Source organism: Cuculus canorus, chromosome Z, assembly GCF_017976375.1.
Source record: "Cuculus canorus isolate bCucCan1 chromosome Z, bCucCan1.pri, whole genome shotgun sequence".
NCBI classification, from domain to species: Eukaryota; Metazoa; Chordata; class Aves; order Cuculiformes; family Cuculidae; genus Cuculus; species Cuculus canorus.
In genome coordinates, this window is record NC_071441.1 from 28323478 (window position 1) to 28349926 (window position 26449).

The 26449-nt window shown below is 38.3% G+C and overlaps 1 protein-coding gene across 6 annotated transcripts in view; it reads left to right on the forward strand.

Moving 5' to 3' along the window:
• Positions 1-26449, forward strand: part of APBA1 (amyloid beta precursor protein binding family A member 1) — an 88306-nt gene that overhangs the window by 45408 nt on the left and 16449 nt on the right. For 4 of the 6 annotated variants that reach the window (XM_054053867.1, XM_054053868.1, XM_054053864.1 and 1 more), the window contains 4 exons: positions 3920-5124; positions 14924-15025; positions 18280-18319; positions 21372-21517. In XM_054053867.1, coding sequence (XP_053909842.1) covers positions 3949-5124; positions 14924-15025; positions 18280-18319; positions 21372-21517 — 1464 coding nt within the window. In that variant the 5' untranslated portion in view covers positions 3920-3948. Of the gene's footprint in view, positions 1-628; positions 709-3919; positions 5125-14923; positions 15026-18279; positions 18320-21371; positions 21518-26449 lie in introns of all 6 variants that reach the window. The other 2 variants (XM_054053865.1, XM_054053869.1) reach the window with 2 other exon arrangements.

Below are 26449 nucleotides of genomic sequence, written 5' to 3' on the forward strand. Positions count from 1 at the left end.
TTCTCATTTTTTAAATTTTGAAATAAAATTGAAAATAATATTTAATTGTTTACAAAATTAAGAAATTAAATTAAGTTGAAATTATTTTCCAGTAAAAAGCTTTAAGTAAAGCATAAAGTTTCCTCCTTTTTCCTTAAAAAGACAGACCCTGGAAAATGTCAAGATATCAGTGCTTGAAATTAACCTGAGATTGTTCTTTATATGAGGGCAATTTCACCAGTGGAAATTTGGACAGTATCAGTTTGCAAAAACAGGGAAAATATTGGGGCTCTCAAGTGATTTTCAGCAATATTTTATATGGTTTGTAATTTCTGTAATTTGTGTTGCACAGCTAGCCATGTCAGTAATGCTGTCTGTCTATAGTATGCATTACGTTGTGAGCCTGTATTAAGACTTCTAAAGGAGGATCACATGTTTTCAGATATTATCGGAACTTCTGTTGTCACAAACAGTGTGGCATTTGATACCTTATTTGGCTTGAGTTATAGATAGTCTTCATGTAGTTGAATTTTGTCTTCATTTCTAATTTAATATATTTCAGTTAAAGATGCAGCAGGGTTATATTTGTTAAAAGATTTCAGGAAGTTGGTCATCATCCTGTGTTTATGTGTGACTTCATTTCTTTCAGCTATTACTGCCCCTTTTCTGTGGGTGACCAATGACGCTTATATGCAAGTCAGGCTTTACTTTGAATGCAACAGATTTAAGGTAGAGTTTTTAAACATTCCTCTATTTTAGCCTAGTTCTGTCTTCTCACAAAGCAGTGGCAATTTTATAACTGTCTTCAGTGGAAGCATGATGCTTGGGATGGGCTTTTCAAAGAGCTGTTATGCCTTGGCACTTTTACCCTTCTTTTTCTAGGCTTTAAATGGAAAGCTCTCCAATATTGTTTTAGTTTACCTAAATATTATGTCATGTGTTGTGGGGGAGGAGAGTGTTTGGTTTGTTAATTCCGGCACACACCTGCATACACACCTGCATCCTGCCCATTCTTTCCTGATTTCTTGGAAAAAACAGTTTGAGATTTTTCGTAGTTATTTTCAGAAATCATCAGTTTGTGTAGAGCATCTGTTCTGTTAATGTGATTTAGTAGTTTGCAAAAGCTATGTGTGAGCTGTTTCTGAAAACCATAGAATCGTAGGTTTGTAGAATGGTTTGGATTGGAAAGGACATCTTCAACTAGATTAGGTTGCTCAAAGCCCCACCCAACCTGATCTTGAATTGTTCCAGGGATGGACATCCACCAGCTGTCTGGGCAACCTGTTCCAGTGTTTCACCACCCTCAGTGTAAAAAATTTCTTCCTAATATTCCGTCTAAACCTCACCTCTTTTAGTTTAAAACCATTATTCCTTGTCCTACTGCTACAGGCCCTGCTAAAAAGTTTTTTCCCCATCTTTCTTATAAGCCCCCTTTAAGTGTTGAAAGGCCACAATAAAGTCTCCTCGGAGTCTTTCCTTCTCCAAGAAGAACAACCCCAACTCTCTCACCCTGTCTTCATAGAGGAGGTTCCAGGCCTTTAATCATTTTTGTAACCCTCCTCTGGACCCACTCCAACAGGTCCATGTCTTTGCTGAGCTGAGGGCTCCAGGGCTGGACGCAGTGTTCCAGATGAGGTCTCACCAGAGCAGAAGATCAGAATCACCTCCCTCGACCCCTTCTTTTGACGTAGACAAGGATGCAGTTTGCTTTCTGGGCTGCGAGCACACAGTACTGTATCATGTCCAGCTTCTCATCCACCAGTTCCTTCTCCTCAGGGCTGCTCTCAAGCACTTCATCGCCCTGCCTGTATTGATACTGAGGGTTGCCTTCACCCCGGTGCAGGACCTTCACCTTATTTTGAACCTCATGCATTTTTCATAACCCCAATTGTCCAGCTTGTTCAGGTCTCTCTGGATGGCATCCTGTCCATTAGGGGTGTCAGCGTCACTAGTCAGTTTGGTGTCATCAGCCAACTTGCTGAAGCTGTACTCAATTCCATCACCTATGTCATTGATGAAGATTTTAAATATCGCTGTCCCTGAACAGACCTCTAAGGAACAGCACTCACCACTGATCTCCATCTGGACATTGAACCATTGACTGCTACCCTCTGGGTGTCACCAACCAACCAATTTCTTATTCACAGAATAGTCCATCCTTCAAATCCATATCTCTCCCAGTTTAGAGAGAAAGGTGTTTGGGGGGACCATGTTGGAGGCCTTACAGAAGTCCAGATTGGTGACATCTGTGGGTGTTCTCTTGTCCACTGATGTAGTCGCTCCTTCACAGAAGGCCAATAGGTTGGTGAGGCAGGACTTGCCCCTGGTGAAGCCACGCTGGCTGTCTCACATCATCTCCGTGTCCTCCTTGTGCCTTAGTATAGCTTCCAGGAGCATCTGTTCCTTGATCTTCCCAGACCCATGAGAAGGTCCGTCTGGAACAAGGACCAAGATGTATTCTATTTGCTTTTTTTCTTTTTTACGGATTCCTAAGTTTTAAAAGCTGAAACGTTAGATGTGACAAAGACAGGAAGCTGCACCCATTAGGTAGCCCATGAAGTGTAGCACAACTACCACCTAGCCTTGCCTGCTTATCAGCTTTTCTAATTGTGGGCAACTGAAGTTACTGTTCCTTTCTCATGGCAGGAAGCTATTCCCACCCTCTTTTGCACAGAGCTCATTCAGTCAGCAAAGTGTTGCCTGAGCCTCCTTGCCTCTGTTTAGTAGATTTGGTTCAGTTTCTATTTTACAGTCACATTATTTTTTTTTAAGTGGTAGCTGACAAATGCTTTTATAGATCCTTCAAGTTAGAAGTCTTCCAACAAGTACCTTTTCTTTTAGTACTTATGAATAAGTTACAGGCTAGAGCTGTATTTTACTTATAGGTATCTGGTTTGACTTAGAGACCTGACAGAACATTAAATGCCCTTTTTTATGAATGTACATTTTAAAAACATAGGGCAAGGTTCAAAATTGCTGCAGCTTTTAGATAAAAATGAAACTTTCTGAGCTAGATAGGCCTGTTTTCTCTTTGAAACTTGTGGAAGCTTATCTGTTTCCATTATGTTTTTTTTCCTGTTTCCATGGGCTGCATATTAATTATTATTGGCAGACCTTTCTAGTAATTAGTTAATCTTTTGAGATTTTTTTACTCAAAATCAGCAAAGTTAAGGTGCCTCACTTGTCTCAATGTAGTCATGGTGATGAATATTAGTAATACCTTGTCCGTGTTTTAGGAGAGGTGTTTGGTGCAGAAGCCATCTTTACGTGATTAGAAATACTTTCCATGAATGTTGTATTGAGCTCTCATGTGATTCTCTAGGGAGAAGGAAGACTTACTTCACATACCCTGAGAATGTGTTTTTATTTCTAATGATTTTTTTAAAGTGCATAGGGTGACTTGCTCAACTGAAGATTCTGTACTGAAGAAGTGTAGTATATCTAAGTGTCTTATTGGAGCAATATCAGACTTTGTGATGAGATGAAATCTGTCGTTTTTACATTACAACATCCTTCTTTGCACCGAGTTAGTGAGCTGTAAGGAGAGTGGTGGAGCAAAGGTGGGATATTTCTGTCATATCTCTGCTGTGGTTGAGATCCTGGCAAAAGTTATCTTTTCTGACATGCACCAGCCGACATCACTGAAATGCCGCAGTGGCCCATAGAAACATATCCAAGGAGTTGCTTGGCAATGATTCTTCCTCAAAGCATTTGTCCATAGAAATGAGAAGTGTAGTCCCCATGGGTATCATTGTTGGTTGCTGCTGTTGGACGTCATCGCATGGGAGGTGATACTGTTGTGGTGACTGTAATGTGACTTTGGAGCTGATGAAATCAAGCGTTTGTCTGCTGGGGCAGGAAGAGTGCCTTTTGTGGTTCTGCTTATTGAATCCATGTTTTTGTAAGAGTAACATCAGAATTTTTTTTTATTTCTTTCCAGCTGTCATAGGCAAAATGTCAATAGAATAAATGACCTACCCACCAGAACTTGCCATGAACCATCTGGTTGGACCACCTGAAGGTGAGGTAAATGAAGAGCCAGTGAATGGAGCAGTGAATGAGTCAGTGGAGGCTGACCTGGAGCACTCAGAGGTGGAAGAGGAACAGCGGTATGCAACTCGCTACCCAAGGCATACAAACGGCAGCCAAGGGGGCCTCTCTGGCCAGGAGGAGGAAGGGATGTTAGCTCGGTCAGCCAGCACTGAGAGTGGTTTCCACAATCACACAGACACCGCAGAAGGGGATGTCATAGCCACAGTGGAGGACAGTTACGATACAGAAAGAGCTCAGGAAAATGAGGATGAGAGCACATATGCAGTGCAGTACAGGCCTGAGTCTGAGGAGTACACGGAGAATGCTGAGGCTGAGCATGGCGAGGCCATACATAATCGAACATTGCCCAATCACTTACATTTCCATTCCATTGAACATGAGGAAGCCATGAATGCAGCCTACTTGGGTTATGTCTACACACATCGGCTCTTCCACCGAGGAGAGGATGAGCAGTATGCTGAGCCTTACGCTGACTACGGACTGCAGGAGCATGTGTATGAGGAGATAGGAGATACACCAGACCTCGATGTTAGGGAGGGGATCCAACAGTATGAGCAGGAAAGGGAGGAAGATGACAATTACCGCAAGGAGGCACTTGGTGCCCGCCTTCACCATTATGATGAACGGTCTGATGGAGAGTCTGACAGCCCTGAGAAGGAGGCAGAGTTTGCGCCCTATCCAAGAATGGATAGTTACGAACAAGATGAGGACATTGATCAGATTGTAGCAGAGGTGAAACAGAGCATGAGCTCCCAAAGCTTAGACAAGGCAGCTGAAGATATGCCAGAGTCAGAGCAGAGTCTGGATCACGGTCATACTCTTGCTGGTGGTGGGCATGAAAGTAATGGCCAGCTCCCAGCTGGTTCTCGAGTTACATCCAGCTCAGGAGAATCTGTACAGAGGTACAGCAAGGAGAAGAGAGATGCAATTTCACTAGCCATCAAGGATATTAAAGAGGCTATTGAGGAAGTGAAGACACGAACCATCCGTTCTCCTTATACTCCTGATGAACCCAAGGAGCCTATCTGGGTGATGAGGCAGGACATCAGTCCAACCAGAGACTCTGACGACCAGAGACCACTAGATGGAGATGTGAGTATACAAAGCTTTTGGCTTTCAGTTTATGTACATCTCTTGTTCTTTAATTATGACATGCATGGCAGTGAAGTAGTGTGTGTTTTGTTCTTGTTCTGTGAGTCCCCTTTCAGCAAAGTATGTAGTGTTTTGTCTACTTTAGATGTGTATGCTAGAGAACATGTCAGAGGTAAGCATGTGCATTATCAATGGGCAAATTTTTCTTTATGAAGCACTGCTGACCCCTGTTATACTAGACAAGATTTTGTTACATGAAGGTCTTAGATTGTTTTTTTTTCTGAAACAAATACTGTTACTTTTTTTTATTGCCATGGGATATTTTAGAATAGCTACCAAACACTATTCTTCTATTACCTGTCCTTGTGTGTTTCTGTAAATTCTAGGTTTCTAAGTTTCATGTTCTGTCACATAACAATTCTAACAGTTCCATCAGAAATTTTTTAATATCCTTTATAGTGGTATCATAGATCAGATTCATATTCCAGAAAAGTTGCAAGTTTTTTGTCTTCTTGCAGGCTCTAGAAATATGTTATAAAACTCAGTATATTGCATTGTCATTGTACTATAAAGTACACTCACTCTCCAGAAACCTAAGTATTAAAGGTCATCATTCAGATTTACAAAATCAGAATTTCTGAAATTCTGTACTTCTGGCATGAAGCTTAACTTGGAACAGAATGAGTCCCCGTTTAGTGGTTCCAGCTGCCTGTATGATAATCTTTACATGCAGTTTTATGAGGTTTCTGCATCTCTAGTAATATAAATCCATAAACAACTGTTTAATTGCATTGAATTTATGCCTGATATGGAAAGAACTGGTATGCCAAAAATAGTCATATATTTATCAAAAATAGTGTATAGACCTACACTATTACTTGAAGGATAACTGTGCCGCAAACATCTGACACATCCTTTTCATTCCTGTGAAATGTTCTTTGTTACCCTTGGGTTTTTTTGAAGAACAGCAGAAACAGAACTTTTTGTGTTTATTTGATGTTTTAAACTTCAGTATTGTAATGTTCGAGGAATGCACCAGAACTATCTAAAACACCTCAGTCTCTGCTAAGGGAATTCAGATGTTGAAAAAAAGATGACACTCCACGTAGATCTGTGACAGGCTTCTGATTTTTTTTTTTACCTGCCTTTAAGATGATGAAGGCTAATATTCTACAAATGGGAAGATGTTTTTAGGGCACGGTGTTTGAGTTCATGAAAAGCCATGCAAACTGTCTGAGAAATGTAGTGTCCAGACTTTATTTTTCCTTGAAAACTGTTGGAAGCACACAGTGATGAGAATGTTTGGGCTGGCTTCTTGTTTCTTCATAGTTTCATTTTTTTAAAATGAGGTTTTTTAAAAAAAACCAACTATATTGCAAAAATAACTTCCACAAATATTTTAAGAATTATGTCTGTTTCAGAGTTATTAGAAGTCATGTGAAGGGCTAACGCAATCTTCACCAACTATTCTTTACAGGAGAACAATTATTATTAACTTAACGTCTCTAAAAAAATTCCAAAAGCTGTAATTGTTTCTCCTCTCTTTTTCAAATAGATCACTTTAGTCTTTTGCTGTACCTTTTGTTCACCATATTGCCTGTGTTTGTAAGTGCTGTCTTTTGGAGGATCAAAGAACTTCCTTGTATTTCCTGATTGTCGGATTGTAACAGCCAGTACCATGATGGTCCCAGTGACATTAAGTTGGGGATCCTCAGAGCACAGACTCCTTCCTGAAGGTGCTCCAACTGCTCTCCAAAATCTTGTTGCACCTTGTAGAATTTGACTTTCCTGAGGTATGCTGGTAGTAGGACTCAGCCCTGGTATATTTATATAGTAAACAAAACAAGTTTTCCCCTTGGTCTGTGTTTATATTAGGTATTGAAGTACATAGATGTTTCCATTTGGCAGCAAAAGTTAAGATCTCAGTCATTTTTTTTTCATAGCCTGTCAGATATGAACCTGAGATTTTCAGTGGTGGCAGTAATCAAAACATTGATGTATTATGACAGTATAGCTCAGTGCAAAGAGAGATGATAGTTGTAAGTGTGCAGACCGTCTGTGTTCTTGGAAATAGGAAATAGGAAATAAATAGGAAATAAATTAAGCAAATAGTTTAGAAGATCCTCAGCAAATTGAACACAGTGAGGGGAATACAAGTTGTAGAAGAAGGGACTTGGGACTGGATAGTAATTTTGTTTCTCACTGAAGATGAGGGATGTATTTATATTTCCTTTACTGAATTCTTTGAATCAGATGCCAACTCATGAACAATCTGAACAATCTGTTTTCTTTAACAAAACCTTCCAGGAATTGCCTAGCAGTAAATTGGGCAAAATTAGATTGCCTAAGTGCCTGTGAGTGATTAATTATAAAAAAAAAAATAAAGATGAAGCCCAATCATCTAAATTTAGATTTGTCTTCTGTCTACCTTGAGAAGTGAACAGGAGCTATTCAGTTTATCAATATATGCCAGAGATGTTATTCAGCCTGATTTTAACATTGGCCTTGAAATAAGAAGGAATTACATAAGAAGTGTGTTTTTACCTTCAGGCAGACACACTTTTATTCCCCCAGAAGTGTCAAGGAGGTGCAAATAAATGATGCCAATTGGGTGCTTTTATTATTTTAAGTTATTTTGCAGATCTAGTTTGAAAATTGTCCCAACATTGTTTTTTAACAAAGCCACTTTACTGTTAGAGATAGAATTTGCTTGAAAATATTTGTAATCATTTTGTGTTGTTATTCATATTATACTGAAACTATTAAGACCTCTTCAGATCCAAATAGCAATCACTGTTTATTTAGCTAGGAGCTTTCCATGAGAGACCATTGAAACCAGGGAGTTGGAAGAATGCAGCTGAGAATCATTAAATATGACAACCTCTTTTGCCCTTTTTCACAAGAACATGACTGTTACTCCTCAGTGCTGAGCATTTGGGTGATGCATTCACAGCAGAATGTTTGGTAGAATATTTGTTGGAAGTGACCAGAGACTATTTTGATAAGCTTACAATCCAGAAGTGCTCAGCTAGCCTGCAGCTGGCTATAGTTTGAGACTGTTGGAGAAGATGTGCAATGACTGTGAGGGCAAGAAAGCTACAGATCACGGTATCTGTTTGTTTCTAAGATACCCAGTTTCCAGGCTTATTCACAGTTTAATCCACCAAGAATTTCACTCATTCCTATTTATTTCTCCTCAAAATAAATTCTTGGTAGATATATAGAAAAATAAAATTGCTCACAGCCCATGGACAATTCTACTGTAATAAACTCTGTTAGTCCTGTGATGTAGGAGGCAAGTAGCAGACTTCTGTGAATAAGTAAATAGTGTACCAAAGCCTACTTAATATTTAACAACAGATAGTATTTGCTGCGGTGTGCACCCTTGCTTAGTGATGCATGCTTTCAGTTGAATGAGAGATAGTCTGGACGTCTAGTTTGTGGGAAAAGTATTGTACTTGTGTGTTTGATAAAAGCTGAGAAATTTTCTTGGGTGTCCTTTAAATAAATTTAGTAAGATTTTTTGAAGTTTGCCCCACATGTGAGATATGGACCTATATTTCCAAAGTTTATCAGAAAACTTTTTAAAGCAAAGCAGATTGTCACTTGGATATGACCTCTTAAAGGTATCTGTTTCAAATACAATAGCTTTTAGAGTTGCACGGCTACAGGAAATGTGATATTGGGAAACTGACCTATGATGGAAAGACTGTGGAACTGCGGTTAGGTTGTATTTTCTGAGTGTGAAAAAGGAGAGAATCTGTTCACTTTATACTGAATAATGTTCATAGCTGGAGACCAGCATGGAGCTTATGGTATGCACTTGCCTGAGAGTGGCAGAGGGAGATACTCTGTAGGAAAAGTCGTTCTTCTAGATGCACACAGTTATCCCAATGGAAGACAAGTCTTGCCCGTTGTTCCTCTCTGTCAGATTCTCTACCAGAAACCTACTGTGAGTATCCCTAGCCAAGCACAGAATACTGATATTTGAAAGTCTAAATAGAAGACATCTGCAGTGTGTGAATCTGGTCTTAAGGATGAATGCGTGTTCTAGTGGAAAAGGGAATAGTTTTGTGTAGTAAATGTCTCAATACAATTAAATATTCTGGTATATAAACTGTACATAATGTCTAAAAAAGCATCTTCAAAATGTCACAGAGCTTTGAGAGTGGTGATGTGCTTTGTTGTGGAAGCACGGAGACCTGCTGAGAAAAGCACTGAAAGACACAAGAGCTCGAGTACATTTGTGTCCTGTCATGTCCAGAGAAGTAAACTGCCTGCTTCACTTTTGCCATAATCAGAAGAAAATAATGTTTCGGAGGGAGAAATTCTCAATTTTGTAACTACATACCATGACCTTTTTCTGAGGTCCATTCCATTATCTGTAGAGTTAATAGATCTGAAAGCCAAGTTTTGTTAACCTGCAGGGCACAATTTGTTGCTACATGCCTAAACATCATTTTTGCAAAGCCTTCTTATTGGTGTTCACAGTCTCTGTTCCTCTACAGACACTTAAGGTAGTGCAATGTTAGAATAAATCCTAATATAAAGTAAAACCACATGCATGAGTAGTTTGTATTTGTTAAGTTGAAATTCAGAGCTGAAGACAAGCATTTCTTGATGATCCGGTGGGTCCTTTCCAACCTGATGATTGTATGGTTCTGTGATTCTATGATTTCAGGTATAACAGAACCAAGATGCATTGGTTTCCTTCTCTGTTCTTTTTGGTTATCTATATTTTATTTCAGCCTTTGAGTTCTCAGTTGCTGGGTTTTCTCAATTCTGATAACTCCAGAAGTGAAATGTTCTCATGGAGATGAATTTGCTTCACTTTTTCCACAGCAGGAGTGATCTATTATTAACAAGGCAATAGAGAAGTCTATTTTAAATAATTAAGCAGGTTTCAGTAATAGATGAACTAAGGGGGAAGAAAGAGAAATAAATAAATGAAATAAAGATGAGTTTATATTGATAGGATGGTCTTTTCTTCTGAGCAGACATCTTAAGACTGTTTGTTGAGTACACAGAATACAGGTCATCTTTCCATCATCTATGCAAGCCAACATTCTTAAAATTATACAGGAAAAAAACACCCCAAAAGTCCCAAACAAATTTTATTAAAAAAAACCAACAAAACCACACATATTAATATCCAGGGCAGAAAGCTTTATTCTGATTTTTCAGTCACACAGAAGAAAGCTTAAATTCATCAATTAGTCTGCTTGAAGGCAAACATCCTTAAGATGTGCTACAGACTTTTAAATCACAGTAAGCACTGGATACCTAACCCCTTGAATTTTTTTTTGTTTTATTCTGTTTTTTAATTTTTGAAAGATTAAACCAAATTGAAGTTACTTTTCTGTGCTGTTGAAAACTGGAACAGCACTTGTTACAGTTAACATTTTTGAAAACGTAGGAGGGATCCGCACTAATTTTTTCAGACTGACACAAGCTGCATTCAAACTACAAATTCAAGTGAAAATACAGCTGAGGAAGTCTGTATTTGAGAGAAAGAAACAGCCAGCGCTGAAACAGCTTCCAGGAGCCCCACTGCTCTGGCAGCTTTCCATCCAGTGTGCACACTGCTGGACAGACTCTACCTGCATAACCCGTGTGTGTGATCTGATGGTCAGTCAGAGTCCGTACAGCCTAAGATTTTATTCAAAGAGAAGTTACCAGCTTCTGAAGTGTGACTGTATTACTACATGGTTACTACTACTGACTCACATGGCCAAGGAGCTCTTAGAAATAGGCAAAATAAAGTCCACTCTGACCAAACAAGCTCTGCTACCTTTATTGTTTGCTCACTGAGACTTTTCTGTATAATATCTAATTCTCTGTGTATTCTTAAGTATATTTTTCTTTTATATTTGAGATCAAGTAGTGTAACAATAACAGGTAAGGGTCTTTCTTCAGAGCCTTTAACAGAGGTACACAGTTGTGGTGTAGGGCAGAATCTCTCTTTTTGTAACTTCAGTGAATTTTCCTAAAGAATTACAACTCAATGTGTTGTACAGACATTCATAGACAGTGTGTTTATTTAAGAAAAAGAAATAGTTTATTCTGAGCTTTGCAAAGTGGTGGCAACTGACAAGAGGCTGTATCCTTACGGGGTATTGTCAACTGGACCAGGGGAGATGCCCAGACTAAGACTTCCCAAACTGCATTTGTTCTTAGGTTTTACATACAGCTGGTCTGTGATCCTACGTAACCATTCTAACATTTGTGATCCATTGCTATAATTTCCCATAAGCTACATACACAACACCTCTTATGTTAACTGTGTACATAAGACTGTTTTGCATGGCTTTAACTGCATCTGCAGGAATAGTTTCTGTTGACTACTGACAGGTTTCTTATCTATGTACTGTTTGGTCATTTTTGCAGCAGAAACTGTGGGGGGACTGTTGGGTCAGCCAGAGTCCTCACCCAGGATGCCCTTAGCTTCCTGAAGTGATGTATTCTGCCCGTCACTTGTCATATGCACAGGAGGAGCCTGCTGGGCTGCCTGAAGATCCTGTATGGAGAGGTCCTATAGCAATTAGTCAAATGCGTAGTTCAGTCATTTACCGTGTCTAAGTCAACTGCTTGTATCATCTGTGCGTAAACTGATGGTCCTGCACCACTCAGAAGACTGGGTGCTTAAGTGCACTGAGTATGCGCAGAGGGAGTTGTACCACAATTACAGTTATGCCACAACTGCAGTACGAGCTTAAGTTTCATCATTGTGTCACAGTCCTAAATTAAATTGCATAGTTTGTGCCACAGTATGCTTGTGTGTGTATAACAGTTCTAAGTTGGTTTTATCTTTTCAAACCCTCCATTTTAACACTATAGTTAAAACAAATTTAATCAAACACCACTAATGATAATTAAATATATTGTAAGGAAATGTAACTTTCAGGTCCAATTTCTGTGGGTAAATTGTGACATCTAAAAGCTAGAAAGACGTGTTAATAGTCTCAGTCTATGTTTTAGTGAGTAGAATTTGAACTGCACAGCATGTTTTGTGCTAAAACCTAAGAAATTCACTGCCATGGTTGTACAGTACTGGGCAGTGAAATTATGCATTTGGCTGTTCTTGCTTGTTGAACTGGAATATTTCATAGTGCTTCAACCTTTGCTTAATGTGTATGGCTACTGACCAGACGACTTTTTATCACTGAAATCAAGCAGATTTAAAAGCTTTGCTTTACCCAGTTGTGTCCTCTGAGCTGTATTTGCTATTCCCCTGCCAAGAAGCTGGTAGGTGGACATTAGTGTCATTCATGTCAGCAATGACCTTTAGTTTAAGTGAATCCTGCAGTGCTGAAATATTTGTTAATTTTATCTCCTCTGTTCCAGCCTTGTATCTGATGATGTGACCCCCTAGGTTGTACTCTTCTCAGATAAGCTGCTGCTAAAAGTAGGTGAATGCCTACTGCTTTTATAAAGCAAGAGCAGGTTGTTATATCTGAAGACGTTTCAGTATCAGTTATGATTGTATTCATGAGCTATTCAGTAGCTAGCTGGTTGACCTGGATAGGTCAAATGCAGCACAATGCAACACAGTCCTCTCATGTTACAAATTCTGTTACTATATCCCTCTGCACAATAGCAAGGAAGATTTCTCAGGTGAAGTGGGTTGCATGTTAGCTAGAGTCAAACAAGGGCAAAATTGAGATGGAGAATTTCTGGATATACCAGACTGAGTATCGTAAGAAAAATGTAAGTAGATATTCAAAAGAAGAAATGGAGTAACTGGTAGTTCTTTTATTGCTGCACTTAAGAAAACACTTTGCAATTCCATTGATGGACATCTGTATGTTATAACATCGTGCTTCAGATGAATTTACGGTGTTCTAACAGCCTTTTTGTTGGGCTTCTAAAACTCGTTTTGTTAATAGACTATGAAGCAGTCACTGAGCATTTATTTTAGACTTCAGTAGTAATGTTTAGTAGAGCTATGCAAGTTGTCTGCCCACTACAATGTATCAAAATATTCCTTGTTATTGTTGTGACTGCATTCTTTCCTTTTACATTGTATGTGGTGGCTCTAAAAATGCATTTTGATGTAGAAGAGAACTCTGAATGTTTATCCTTCAAAGACTGAACTTTTTTGTACAAATGCTTTTGGGGACAGCTGTCATGTCATGTAGGACTTTGTAGGATGTAGGATTTGAATTTGGTAGGCTTTGTATTGTTTTTTTCCCCCAGAAAAAATGGAACAGACATTCAAACAGAGCACATGGAAAGCTGTGTAGTCATTTTGCTTAAGTCAGATACTTCATAGATGAAAATAGCTGAGTAAAAGTATTTGTAGTGCTACTGCAGTAACTGCTACTACATTTGCACTACTTTCCATAGCGCAAAATTTCTTCATTTAAACAACCAACTGGTTTAAATAATGTTCTCACTTTAGTGTGTGAATATGAGAGCTTTCATGTATTTTAAACTACTTTTATTTTTGTGGAAACAGTTGATGCTAAAATATGCTGTGTTTTACTTTGTTTACTATTTAAAGCTCAGTCCTACAATAACGTGGTGCCATTATTAAGCTTATAGTATTATGCACCTTTTATATTTAATCCTAATATGGAAATACTATGTAACTATTGGGAATGTGAGCACTGTGAGGACATTTCCTTAAGTAAATAGAAGTTGCCATTTGTGCAGTTAAGTCACTGTGGCACTGTAACTCTGGTAGTTACAGAGCAAGTCGAGGGAGCCTCTCTCCCACCTGAATTTCCGCAGTGCAGGAGCAGTCCATCATTCTGATAGCACAAGCATGTGACAGTGTTCTAGGGACCATTTCACAGCTGCATGTGGTCAGAGACTGTTTCATAGCTGTATCTCCTTTTTACCCTGCAGTTGTGATCCAATATATAGGGAGATTCAAAGGCTGCTCTTTTACCCAGGAGATATCTGTGTACAGAATTAATGTCTCAACTCTTTGGAAGCCTTTATTAGTTAACTATAATTCTAATATTTACTAATTATCAGAAATAGGCCTTTTAAAGGAATGAGGCTGAAGAGGAAGAGGGGGAGAAGGGAATTTGACTCATTGGCTTAGAGAACAGACATGTTATGTAATTGTTTATGAAACCAGAATAGTGTTTGGCTGATTGGCTGTCAGTGATAAATGCTGAGCTGGCAAAACTAGGGCCAAACTCCCTGTGTCAGAGGAGAGTGTAGCATGCCAGGGCTGCTCGGCTAAATGCCCATTTAGATATCTAAATGCTAAACCTTCCTCTAAGGATGCAGATTTTGGCAGGTGCCTTGTCATGTTTTGTAGGTGACTCCTGAAGATCGGCCTTCAAAAATGCCTGCTGGTTGAGGCTTTGTATTTTCTTTCATTTTGGTCATAATTAATTCCACACTTCATATTCTAGTGTCAAATTCCCTGAACAGTCGTCCCCTCTTCTCCTGACTTCAGATACCTCGTTGCAGCTTTTTAGTGTCACCAGCATTTATTAGGAATTGCCGGTGAACAGAATATCTTTTCCCAAAGCATTCTTTCCCTTTACCAACATAATTCCTGACAGATCACATAAATTTAGATATTTCGGGATACTGTCTTCCTATGCTGTTCTCTTTTTCTGCTGTAAAAGTCTTGATGATTGTGAATGACTGGGATGTGATTAGAGGAACAGTTTCTCCAGTGAATTGTTTATGGCAAAGGGAGAGAAATGAGGAAATCTGATCTGGAGAACATGTACAATACATCTCTTATTTCTGCTGCCAAGCTAGAGGAAAATGTGAAAGACGAATTCCTACATTAGTAACTCAAATTATTATTTAATTTTCTTGTCATGTGTAGTCTCCATCTCCAGATTCCTCTTCACCTCGGGGTGCTGAATCGTCAAGTAGGCAACATCACCAGGATGGCTGCAGTACAGCAGAAGCTTCCACTAATAAAGAGGTAGAGTGAAATCTTCTTAAAAGCCACAGTCTCATTCGTGGTGCTTGTACCTTTTTTATTTTCTTTGTCCCCTTGTACCTGTGCAATCCCTTCTTTTCTTCTAAAACTGCAAGAAACTCGAAAAGCTGATTTATAGCTCCTTTCTCTTATGCTTGCCTGGCTGGGTGACTGAATTTCTAACATACTTAACACTTTATCATGGCGCTTCTGACACGGTGTTCGGTTACCACTGTGAGGTGTTGATTCACCAAACAGCCAACATCACCTCCGTACTAGAGGGAAAAAGAATTACAGAATCATAGAATGGTTTGGGTTAGAACAGACCTTATAGACGATCTACTTCCTCACCCCCCTGCCATGGGCAGGGACACATCCCACTAGACCAGGCTGCCCAAGGCCCCATCCAACCTGGCCTTGAACACCTCCAGCTGTGTATCCACAGCTTCCCTTGGCAACCTGTGCCAGTGCCTTACCAACCTCATTGTGAAGAATTTCTTCCTGATGTCTAATCTAAATCTTCCCCCTTGCAATTTAAAGCCATTTCTCCTTGTCCTGTTGCTACATCCCCTTGTAAAAAGTCCTTCCCCAGCTTTCTTGTACATCCCCTTCAGGTACTGAAATGGTCAGGTCTCCTCAGAGCCTTCTCCAAACTGAACAACCCCAACTCCCTCAGCCTGTCCTCATAGCAGAGGGGCTGCATTCCTTCTGGTCGTCTTTGTAGTCCTCCTCTGGACCCATTGCTACAGTTCCATATCCCAAGAAGAAGCCCTTTTGATTTTTCCTTGCAGAATGTCTTCCTGCAAAGTGAAGAATGTTTCTCAGACAGATGAAAAAGCTTGCTTAAATGAAATTAATTAGGTAGTAATATATGCTGCTTAATATTTTGTCATTGTACAAACTGACCTGCCAGTGATTCACAGTCAGAATTCAGTTCCTGACTCCAGGATCCTCAAAATAATGCCAAAACTTTACCTTTTTAGAACGTGCTCGCATGTAGTGTCAGATATTGTAAACTGGTTTCCACAGTAGGATGTGTCACACTGTTTCCATCAGATGAGCAATAATGCCTGCACTAGTACTTGCAATGCAAGAACAGTGATAAAGCAGCCTCATAGTTTTTGAGACTGATTGTTAGGTCTTAGTAAAGACATTTTTTAAAATATAAATTTTATAGTAGTAGGTGGCGGCAAGATTAACAAGAGTGATGAAATGTTAATGACCTTGACTTTTCATTATTCATTGCTATGTGAAATTAAAAGGTGTAAGTTTCTTTCTGTTGGTAACTTTACCTTTTACTATTCCTGTGGTCTTAGTACAATGTCTTTCAACCTAGTGATGATCAGAAAAACTTAATTTTTGCAATAAAAGCAGGTATGATTGCAGTTTACACCACTCTTTTAATCTGAAGATTACACCACTCTTTTAATCTGAAGATTAAAAAGAAGTCAGATTACATCACCAAATCAGACTGTTGAATGGTTGCCACATCTATAATTACAGACTTTGATCACTCTTTAAAAAAATAAAAGTATTTTGGAAAGTGCATTTATATGAGTGAGCTTTCTCTGGTGTGTAGAGGCTTTTCCTTGAGGCGTGTCAGGGTCCAGTGGTTAAATCTCCCTCTTAGCACTACATCGACAGTAATTACAAACAATTGTTAATGTCTATATGGATAGGTGGTCCAGTAAAAAACATTCATCTGAAGAGATAAAAGAGCTACGGATCTGAAAAGGCTTGTCAGTGTCTTCACAGCAGCTTAAATGCTTTGGCGGCAGGAGATCGTTGTTTATTGACATCTTTATGCTAGTACAATCTCTGATGGAGAGCTTTCTTGATTTTGCAGTACAGCTTAGTCATTTTCGTAAGGAACAGCAAGTACTTAAAGGCTGCACAGGCTCTGCTGCCTGTGTCACACCCCTTTTGTTTTTATTTCATGAGTTGTTTTATTTTATAGGAAGACAAGCATCATTGGTTGAAAAATATTACTTGTTACATCCATTTTCTATTTGTTACAATGGAAAACACTCCCTGAGGTTAGTTACTCAGCCTGTCGCATAACTGTAACCTTCCTAATTTACCTGTTTTTTTTCCACTAATATACAGAGTCTATTAAATTGCATGTAGTAAAGGAGACTAATATGTAAACATACGTTTCAATGGAGATTGTATGGAAACATACTGGAAATTCTCTAAGATATTATGCATTATTCCAATCATGTATAGATTTGTTTCAATGAAACTATGTTAAGCAGTCATTGGAGGAGTTAGTGCTAATACAATCAGTTGTAGATTCACTGAAGTTTTCTAATCCTCGGAGTATTCTAAATTCTTATCTGCAGCACGTATGCCAGCAGCAGTTATTTCAATATACCTAGTGCCATCTGTATAGTGCCACTCAGAATTATCTTTGGTAAGTCTTCCTGTGTGTTTTATGTTATTGATTATAACAAAATGGTGAGTCCTACTCACTGAAAGTTGTAGCTTTGAGGTTTTTGAAATGTTAGCCACTGAGTCTTCCGCATAAAATTGCAGTTGGAATAAGGTCTTACTTTAGACTGTGTTTACATGTGCAAGTCTGGATTTCTTTTATTTGCCCACCTTTTATTAAATTAAATCTACTAGATGTGGTTTTAGGCTCAGTTCAGTGTAAACACAGTAGGCGGTGAAGTGCTAGTGAATTCAGTTACCACATAGAATGCAGGTTGCTACCTAGGCAGTTTAAAATTTAGGAAGGGTTTTGTAGGCTGTATTAATATGAGGGATACATCTAAGAGCAGTCCTAATGAATAACAGGATTTTGTTAATGAATAACTGACTCGGTTGATGGTTTCAGTCATGAATAATAAGAGTATAGCATAGTTTTGTATATTCCTGCATGTATTTATTTGTAGTTGAAAGATCCAGTGTATTTGAGGTATGATATGTTTTCATAAATACTTCTTGGTTAGTAAAAGCAAAGCATCTAATGGCAGACAGTTTATAATACACTACTGAACACCAACAAGTAACTGAAAACTGGGCCTAGCACGTTGCCTGAAAAATAAAGACACAAACAGAATACATTGAATATAATTGTAGTAGGTGCTTAGAGTTTGAAAAACACTACATGTAATGATGAATCTTAATAAAAGGTGATCTTCCTCTGCTAATAACTATGATTTATTTACTTTTTTATTTTTTTGGCATGGATAAAGTTTTAATGCATACTTGTGCATGCTGTGTTCTGTTTGAAATCCTTTTTGTCTTAATTACAGTCCAGAAAAAGCTTGGCTTCGTTTCCAACCTATGTTGAAGGTAAGGTTCTACAATTTCCAAATGTTTTTTCATATCCAAAACCCTCCAGTATGTATAACGTATGAAACTTTGTTGTTATTTGCTGAATAGAAAAGCTGATATATATATATATATGTATGTATTTTTTTTTCATATCTATATAAAATCTATTTGTATATTTTTTCTGATTAAATTGTGTCCAATCTGGAACCTGAGTTAAATCTTGATATGCTCTTTCAGAAGTTCAGAAACATGGAGCCTTTTTGGTTTTTTGTTTCATTCATAGTTTCCGTCCCAGTTCCATTTTTTCATCAGAAACACTTAAAAAATTACTAGTTTTTTATGGTATTTATACAACAAATGTGAATGTGTGTGGACAAGGAAAATAGGTTAGGCAAGAAAAGTGTACTGTTCTCTCCACTGCTGATTTTGATTGGCAGACTCAATCCAATCTCTGTTGGATTAATTCGCAAAATTTAATTAATTTAATTATTTTGCAAGTCTGCCAGAGGAGATCTGCTCTGCTTTACAGCTGCTTGTCCTCTAATCAAATTAATAGTGCTTCCTGTCTTAGGTTGTGCTTGCAGTAATGCTAAGTGTATTCATAACAATGTGAAAAAGGAAGTTACCTACTACATTAACTGCTTTTACCTTTGTATGAGTCTGCATCCTGTGGTACAGGAAGACTGCATGCTGTAAAACCCCATTATTTTGTTACTGAGAACATGACAGAAGCAGAAAATTTGAAGTTTTTGGGTTTTTTTCTTCTCCTGACAGCATATGCCTGATGAATATATCTCCTGTTCCATATGCCTGATGAAATGCCAGAAATATAGTTGATGTAATAGATCATTTGGACTGTCTTGGAATTCCTTGGATTGCTTTACAGTGTACTATGTTTAAATGATTCCATGGTCATTCTCTTTAGACTACAAATTGATTATTTGATTAGTCTTCAGTATATGAACTCCATGTTTTGGAGTCTGTGACCAGAATATCAACTAATGTAAATTTCATGCATTGTTACAAAACTATCTGAACTTTGGGATGTTGAAGCAATGAGGAATCTCTCTTAGAAATGAAATTAATCTCCTACTGGTAGTCCTGTCTATCTGGGGCCATCTTAAATCTTCTCCTCCCCTTAAAAAAAAAACCCCAAAATTGTAAGTTAATATTTTCTTAGATGTTGGTCCAGTGCAAAATTTCTTAAAAGAACAGATTTTCTATTTTTATGCATTAGTGGTCCAAGAGAAAACTTTTTAGCATCTATGCTACACTTCAGATAGTAATTTCATTGTCAGAGGTAATAGAGGTTCTTAGAAAGAGCATTGTTGTCTGTGCATTCATCTCTGAGGAAGATGGAGCATATACCTCTTTCTGATTTCAATATGCTTCCTTCTGGGAGTCTTATCTACACTTTTGTCAGTCTATATTTATAGTTTCTATGTTTTGACCTGAAATGGTACTGTAAAGGGTTTTACACTGAAGGGTTTCATACCATATAGTGAAGTGCTGGAAGAGGTAACATTTAGAGCCTTGACATGTAGAGTAACAAATAGCAGGACTTCACATGCTGTATGGTTTCAGGACTGGAAGAGTGTGGAGGTGTGTAGTCCTTTCATATGCACAAATTTCCGTAAGGAAAAAATCCATTTATTTGAGTCTTGTACTTGCAAGTGACTTGTTCATTTTGACAGTTTTCCAGATACATAGTGTCTGAACAAATTTTGCCAAATAGAGATGAGCATCTTAAAATTACTAGTGATAAATTTTCATATTTAAAGAAACCATGAAGAAGACAACTTGCTTATAAGATTTATACATCTATATGTCTGTGTGTATAATTTCAGTGTGATACTTATCTCCAGCTCTTTCTTCTGTTATTTTGATCTTAATGACTTGCATTTCTGAGTGGTTGTTAATCTCCTTTTTTGATTGTAATTACAACAAAACTGGCATTCTGAGTAATATTAAACTTTAAGCCCCATCTTATATCTCAACATACCCCTTGAACTAACAAAACCTGCATTCTGATGTCATAAGTTTTTTCCTTTGTTCTTGGAGGAAAAGAGATAAACCTAAGGTCAGTTTGTTTTTTGGGTGATAAAATGTGGACAATTTTACCCTTAGCGTTCTTTCAGAGGATTTGTATTTTCACTTGTCTTGACCATCAGTTGTCTTTCCATACCTATACGAAAACAAGAAGCTGCTTAGGTTAATCAGCCTCCCTTTTGGATCATGACAATTTTAACATGTAGCAAGGTGTTAAATTTGAGCATTTTTACCTGTACATTTTTAGATATACTCAGTAAATATCAAAACACAGATCATAAGTGCTGTTTCATAAGGATTTGTGTTGTTAAGCCCTGATCACTTCACCGCCCTCTAACTTTCCACTGAAGTTGATAGGAGTCAGGTCATTAAGAATCTGTGGGACCGAGAGTTGTTTTGTCATCAGAAGAGCCCTTGTTCTGTGTATTTTAACAACATTTTTATTTAACTCTCTACCTCATTATCCTTGTGGAGACAGTATTTATAAAATTACTTTGATTAATTGAGCAATCACTCTTCTTGGTTAGGTGAGTTACCTGTAAAGCATTCCTCAGGAGGTTCCTCTGCCTGTTGTACTAACTATGGCTAACACATAAATGAGCAAGTGGCTGATGGCTGCTGATAAATTGCACTCTTCCGCCTTCTCTTTGTGACTCTTGGACTTACAATTATAGGGCTGATTTTGGTGGCTGAGGGGTAAGCTGAGTAACTGTGTCTGTCCATGTATAACTGAAAACCCAGAGAGATTATTTTGCTCCAGGGTGATCGCTGCTCACAAAAGAGTGAGCTATAGTGAGAGACAGGCTGAGTTAACAGTTACAATTTTTACCAGAGAGATGTTGAGAGCATTTGCTTGATGTTTTGTACCTTTGAAAGTACTGGTTGCCATATCATCATGCTAAACTGAAGTATTTCAGAGGAGGATTTACAGCCATCAGGTGCAGGCTCAAGTTGTCAGAGTGCTACTGTACTGCAGTGGTTCAGAATGATTTTCTTCAGGGACTGCTTTTCTGTGTTACAGTTCCTGGACCTTGTGATCCTGAAGACTTAATTGATGGAATAATTTTTGCGGCCAATTACCTTGGCTCGACTCAACTCCTTTCTGATAAAACTCCCTCCAAGAATGTGAGGATGATGCAGGCTCAGGAAGCTGTCAGTAGGATCAAGGTGAGAAGTAATTACCACTTCTTCTCCTACGGGTGCCTTAAGGTTGCAGATATGAACTTCTTAGTATGCAGTAGCTTTTTTCATGTAGGGGTTATATGCGGTTTCAGAAAGGTTAAGTGCCTCATCTTTCTTTCTGCAAAATAAATCTTGTTTAGTGCTGCTTTTGGAACGAGATCAATAAGGAAAGATTACCAGATCATTTTATTTCTCTAGAGTAATGCTTGTACCATGTACTGTAAGCCTGAATTTGAACTGAGTGGTTGTCTAAGTTATATGTTACCTGGGTGTTGAGGGAAAACAAGTTTAGGGTATAACTAGTAAGTACTACAGTTGCTTCTGGCTGGGCACCTGATGGAGCTGTTACGGTGGTAATGTCGGCAGTTTTTTCTCACCCTACTGTGGATACTAGTTTCTCCACCATGTAACAGCTGTGAGCTGATCTAAAAAGAAAAGTCTAGGATGGTACAGCGATGTATGAAGAAAAAGAATTTGACCTGGAATCTGGTCCATTTGCTTTGTCTGTTTGGAAAACAGAAATGCCCACTATGCAGGCCACAACAAGCAATGGGCAATGATGACATTGTCAACCAAAATTGAAGTGTATGGATGAAGTATTGCAGAATTGTAGAGGATGCTGTAATATTTGCGCTACCCCTACATGACTGGGTGGTAAGCACATAGCTTCATCTTTTGCTAATTCAGCTAACCAACACAATCTCATCTGAAAGTTTTCCTTAGTTTAATATTTGTGTGTTCTTCTTTGTGTAGTTTCTTTTGGATTCCAACTTAGACTCTATGTGCAATTGTATAAAAGAGGGAGGAAGAGAGACAGCGTGTTATCAGTAAGGCCAATAGCACTGTCTTATTACTGTCAGCTGATGCTTCCCACTGTTATTATTCCTTCCAGTGTTTTTCATACGTAAGTTCAGTTTGGTCTATGTATGAAACTTTCACAGGGGAGCTCCAGTTAGAACTGTCGAGACACTTCCAGAAGTTGTAATTTTTCTAATATTCAAATACATGAGTTATTATAACATTGTCTCTGAAAATCACGAACACTTCTAGCATTTTAGAGGAAGCATGGATGTAGCCTTCTTGTTTAAGAAAAGTCATCTTCTGCCATTTCTATAGAAGTTTCCACAAACTGAAGCAACTACTGAGCCTTTTGTAAAATAATGGTTTATATGCGTTCATTGGAGACTCTGGATTTATGGACATTTTTAAAGATTTTTCACCCAGCTTTCTGAACTCTGACAGGTCTTTGTGGATTCTTCTCAAAGGTACAATGGAGGCTTTCCTTTACAGAGTCTGCTTCTTTCCTGCTCTGGATGCAAGAAAAGCTGTGTCTGTCAGTTTAGTAGTCTCCCTGTGTTCTTTCCTGACACTTAGGTGCATATTGGTTTGAATGCAAGGTTAGGTAAAGAAGGGAGGGAAATAAAGGCTTCAGTGAGGCTGGGTCTAGGAGGGACACATCACTGCAGGCTGAAAGGAAGGGATAGCATCAGCTGTCATAGAAACTGGTATCAGGAGTTGAACTTGAGTCTGGAGCTGGACAGAGTTTGCACTTAGGAAATAAAGCTTGCATGGGAGTACACGGTAGACAAAGATTGAAAGGATGTGTTAGAGAAAATTGGAACAGAATTGATTCAGAGCAGGTCTATGGAGTATAAGAGTGTAGAATCTTTCTCCGATACTAAATGTATTATCTAGAAGTTCATTAAAAAAATAAGTTCTTTCTGAGGATTCTGTTGTCTCAGCACTGCTATACCTCAAAATAGAAGAAACTGGTTTAGCTCATTTAGCCCATAAACCCCATGATTTATACATCCGTATAAATCAGCAGGCATGCATATTCTTGGTTGTAGTAAATTTGACTCAGAGTCGAGGCCCAAGTATTTGCTTTGTTGACCTGGTAAAACCTTAGCATGTGTGCGTAATTTTCTGAAACCATAAGTGTATTTCAGAAAATTGTTGACTTACTGCATGGCACACAATACCACTGTATGCTTTTTTTGCAAGTTAATGCTTTTCTGCTTCTAGATGAAGCTCAGGCAGTGTAAACATACCTCCCTGCACCTTGGGTTTGTTAGGCTTGGTTTTAGATGGTTTTGTTGGTGATAACCATGACAGCTACACTGTTTAAGTGAGAAATTCATTATGACAGATGGAGTTCCTGCTGCCAGATTCATCACTGAGTGAGATACCTTTAGCCCCAAAGCGTAAAATACTGCTCACACAATGACTGTCATACTTGCGCCCCACTCGTGTTTGCAGTGTGTTATGTGTTGCATGTGAAACATTTTTCTGTAGTTTCGGAAACCCAAGGTAATGAATTAAGAATGAGCTCCTAAAAATTGGCACACTTCAAGTTAAGAGCATTGAAAAGGAGGGAAGAGCTTCGTTTGAGATCTCCTGTGTACATATACCTTCCATATTAGTGTGTTCCTTTGAATTTAATAATCCCTATCATGCTTCCTCTTAGCAGAGCCTTCAGACCACATATTCCTTAGTTTAGAATATGAACAGATTTTGAACATTCATCAAATATAATTATTTCGTATTTCCACTAGTAGGTATTTCAGTAATAGAAGTGGTATTTCAGCGTTTTCAGACTGTAGTCTCATGTCTTTAGATAGCATATAAATAAATACCTTTTCACATTTTACTCTAGAGTGGATCCATAATACTTTTGAAAGAAAAAAGTTGATGTTCATGGTTACGATTCACAGCTGATCTGTATTGTTCTGTATCACATGCATTTTTAGTTTTCAACTTGCATTTTTAGTTTTCAACAGCAGATTTGAGCTGTGGCAGGTTTGAATATTTTTAGATAACTATTTAATTACTGAATCTAATTTACGTTAGAACCCATATGTGAAAACAGTTCAATTTTCTGCAAATTTTGTCTACTCAGTAGTAATTGGGTGTTTACTGAGTTGCAGTACCTTTTTTTGTAGAGGTTAAATGCATTTAACTTGCTTAAGACATCCTTGTAGCAAAAGTGGAAGTTTGCTGTTTTAAAACAATTGATGATTTGGGGAATTGCTACTAGATATATAGTTATATTTCATATACCTTAAATGAAAAGCCTGGATTTTCTGTATTTTTTCATTTTTTAAAAAAATTTTGTTTAGATTAGGTAGTTTCAGAGTAGTAGTTTCTAATTTAGCAAAATAACTTGGTGATCACAGAATTACTAAGTGCCTCAGAGACCTTAATTGCCCTCAGTCCTCCTCTGTCTGTCATTGTTGCCTATTTGGAACACTAGCAGAAGGTAATAATCTGTGGGTTTCACCAGGGAAGGAAGTTTTCTAGTGATATCTTTCCCTGAGGCCGCAGGCATGCAGCAGACCTCCCTGTGCAGTGGGTCCGGTCTGCAGACAGGGCCCTCTGTTCCCTTTAGAAGGGAATCGCCTAAGACAATCACTCTTCTCTTTATTTTTTTTTTCCAGAGGTTGTTTTGATGATGGTGCAGCCTAGGGAATGTTTCTAGGCTGTGGGAGCCATCCTTTTCGTCTGCGGGGATTGATTCCACTTGCAGTGCTTCGTAATTATTCTGCAAGTGAACCTGGCAGTTTGTTGTGTGAATGGGGACAACAGACTTTCTGCTCTAGGAAGGAACTTGCTGCCATCCCCCATCTTTTTTCTCCTCAGTCTTCCAGTTAGTGGATGGGTAGTTCACAACTGCGCTTGCTCTGGCAGCCCCGTCCATTGGAGGGGATAAAGAGGATTTGTCTGGTAAAGTGTCTTGCATAGAATTATCTGGACTTTTTTTTTTTCTGGACCATAACTTCTTCTATGACATTTCTATGCAATGTTAAATCACTTGGCTGTTCTGTATCATTACCTTAGTTTTATGAAATATTTGAAAGTCATTCTTAAAAGAATAAAAATACCGCTAAGAGAAGATTCTTCCATTGCAAGAGCAGAATTTCCAGTAAATTCAGTGATAGTGCATTTCAATTAATCTTTGATTCTGACTTGTAAACTTTTAGGTCAAGGATTTCTTTCCCCTCTTTTTCTTCTTTTTGGCTTCTGCTTTTCTTCTTTTGTAAGGTCCGTCACTGTAAAGTTTGGTGAGGAAAGGAAATTATCTGAAGAGGAGCTTGATTTTGGAAAGCAGCTAAAATGCTCTTTTTCATTAATGTCTCCCCCATTCCCAGTGTTTGGCAGGCAGTTGTTATTCAATATGAGTATATTATTTCTAAGTACCATATCAATTAATTTAATTAAGAGCCTGAAGCATGAGACCTTTCTAATTGCTTTTGGAGTAGTTTGCATTTGCCAGGCTATCAAATATTTCTTAGTTTGAAAAAAGTGACTAAAATCTGGTCTGAGAGTGTTTATATTTGTTATAAGCATCATGGTCTAAAAGTCTACTTAGCTGCTTTCAGATTTGTTTGGCTGAAACCTGACAGATTTAAGTTGAGAGAATCAGTAGAAAACTTCTGATGTGTGTTGTGATTCAGACCTCTGCTTTGTTCTTCATAAACGTAGTTAGCTATGAACCTCTATGAAGACTGTAATAGTAAGCCTCCATCCCACCACAAGAACACCTGTAAATTTAATTAGAAAAGTGTCCGTTACCGTTGGAAGTAAAAGGATATCTGTCAGCCTGGTGAGTATTGCATTTCTTCAGTCAGCAGGTCCGTAAGTTCAGTTTACCTTGGTTTGCATTAAAGACTGTAAGAATGATGCTTAATTGTGGTGTTATTGTTGCCACATTAGTAGCCTATAAGGAATCCGGTTCTTGCAGTGGGTTCATGTATCTCCGGATGTAAACCAATTAAACTACTTAGTGACATGAACCTGTTTTGAGGTGTTTGTGGAACTGAAGTACATGCTCCACTGCCTTCTTGGAAAAACATGGTAGCGTGGGTATATCTTTGTGCAGGTGTCACAGAAAAATCTATTGGCCATATACGCCATGCT